The following is a 1,765-nucleotide window of genomic DNA, read 5'->3' on the forward strand; positions in this document are numbered from 1 at the left end:
TGGCGTAACATGTTCAATAAGCAAGAAGTTGCTAATCTATTCTACTGTATCTCGATTAATATATTTAACCTTCCTATCAAAAATAGAAAAGAAAAGAAAAAGAATAGAAAAGAAAACATCCAAATATTAATCACATTTAACTTAAAAAATCTACTTTTTCTTGACACCGTATCATAGAAAAATAGATAAATCAAAGGCATAAATAGTGCTAATATACATTAAGCAGGGATTACTCTATATAATACCTTACATTAAGCAGCAGTTAGTTACTTCTGCGCTTTTAAATCCCTAATGATTTCTACGCATCTTCTATGGGTATTCTTCATTTCGTCTTATGGAATCATTATTATTATGCTCCCCGCATTCTTCCATGATCAGATAAAGCTAGTCTTCTACTTCTCGGTTGGGGAGGTAAAGCTCGTCTTTTACAGATAGCGCAAACATTCTTCTCTAGTAACCATTGTGATATGCAATCACGGTGGTACTCATGTCCACAATCAAGAATTCCAACAATCTCTTGATTCTCATATTCAGTCTGTAATATCAACAACAAAGACAAGTCAACCCAATAAATATTCACTCTCTAGTGACCATATGCATGGCTGTTCAAACAATATCCATGTTTTACCTGACATATACTGCAAATTTCAGAATCCTCATTTAAATCTTCAGACTTTGGAGATTCAGTATGTAATCGCGTCCTCAAATTACTTGATATAATTTCTTCAGACAGGCCAATATTTGCATCGCCATTTCGTTCCCCCAATTCTAACCGTTGCTGCGTGCATGCAATTATAATATTAACATCTTAGTCTTTTATGTTTAGATGAGAACTACAAGTCTACACTAATATACTCAATTACAAAACGAAAATGTGCCCAAAAGAAAATATGTCAGACTGATTTTACCTCATATGACATGTTATCAGTATCAGAAGACATGTTCAGATTTGACCCATATCCTACATGTAATTCCGGAAGCATATGCCCATTCACCCCGGGCGGCCAAGACCTAATAGCAGGTTGACTTGAGCCATATCCTACTTGTAATTCCGAAAGCATCACCCCGGGCGGCCAAGACCTAATAGCAGGTCGACGTCTTGCAATGCGACCAGAGTAGACACGAGTTGTCTGGCGACTTCTAGTAACTATAGCAGGATTTTGTTCTCGGTGATGATGAAACCTGTTCTGTGTTTGTCTCAAACTCCTACTGTTGTTGTTGTTATGATTATTTGCAATCAACTCTTGTACTTCTTGTTCCCCATGAAGGCTACCTTCGCTATATCCTGATGGCCGAATGGTCATACCAAGTTGACGACTTGTTTGCAGATTACTTTGAGAAGTATGACTAGTTACATGATTTCTTGTATATGTTTGATAAACTGATCTAGTGAGGACATGATTGTCAACAGCGCACTGGATTTGGGTCTCGGATGAAAAGCTTATTAAAAAATTGTGGTTGATTTCAGCCGCAACCATTCTACTGACTTGGTTTGACAATGGTAATGCATCATGCAGATTACCTTGTCTTCTTCTGTTTATTGTGCGTGCCATCTTCTATATCACGACCAAAACTAAAACAACATAAAAAAACAATGCGCCTTATTTTAAGTGAATGAGAAGTCTAAAGTGTGATAATAATTAGTAGGGATTAGATTTTTTTGGTGTGGATGAAACAACAGAACCTATCCTACAAAAGAAAATTACCTTGAAAATATCCTGGAGAAAAGTGTCCAGAAGCCAGAGTTGGTAGTTGAGAGGAAGAC

General features: G+C 36.7%; 1 protein-coding gene across 1 annotated transcript; it reads right to left on the reverse strand.

Moving 5' to 3' along the window:
• Nucleotides 1-349: 349 nt before the first annotated feature.
• On the reverse strand, nt 350-1,553 carry LOC113290795 (probable E3 ubiquitin-protein ligase ZFP1). The gene is made up of 3 exons (XM_026540384.1): nt 909-1,553; nt 629-778; nt 350-535 (listed from the first exon to the last, which is right to left on the reverse strand). The coding sequence occupies exons 1-3, from the start codon at nt 1,551-1,553 to the stop codon at nt 350-352; spliced, it is 981 nt and encodes a 326-aa protein (XP_026396169.1).
• Nucleotides 1,554-1,765: the final 212 nt, after the last annotated feature.

This window comes from Papaver somniferum, chromosome 6, assembly GCF_003573695.1.
Source record: "Papaver somniferum cultivar HN1 chromosome 6, ASM357369v1, whole genome shotgun sequence".
Lineage (NCBI taxonomy): Eukaryota > Viridiplantae > Streptophyta > Magnoliopsida > Ranunculales > Papaveraceae > Papaver > Papaver somniferum.

Coding starts and splice junctions, on each gene's coding strand:
- LOC113290795 (XM_026540384.1), bottom strand. CDS start 1,553: ATGGCACGCACAATAAACAGAAGAAGACAAGGTAATCTGCATGATGCA. Junction 779..908: donor CTGATAACATGTCATATGAG/GTAAAATCAGTC, acceptor GCATGCACGCAG/CAACGGTTAGAATTGGGGGA. Junction 536..628: donor AAATTTGCAGTATATGTCAG/GTAAAACATGGA, acceptor TTGATATTACAG/ACTGAATATGAGAATCAAGA.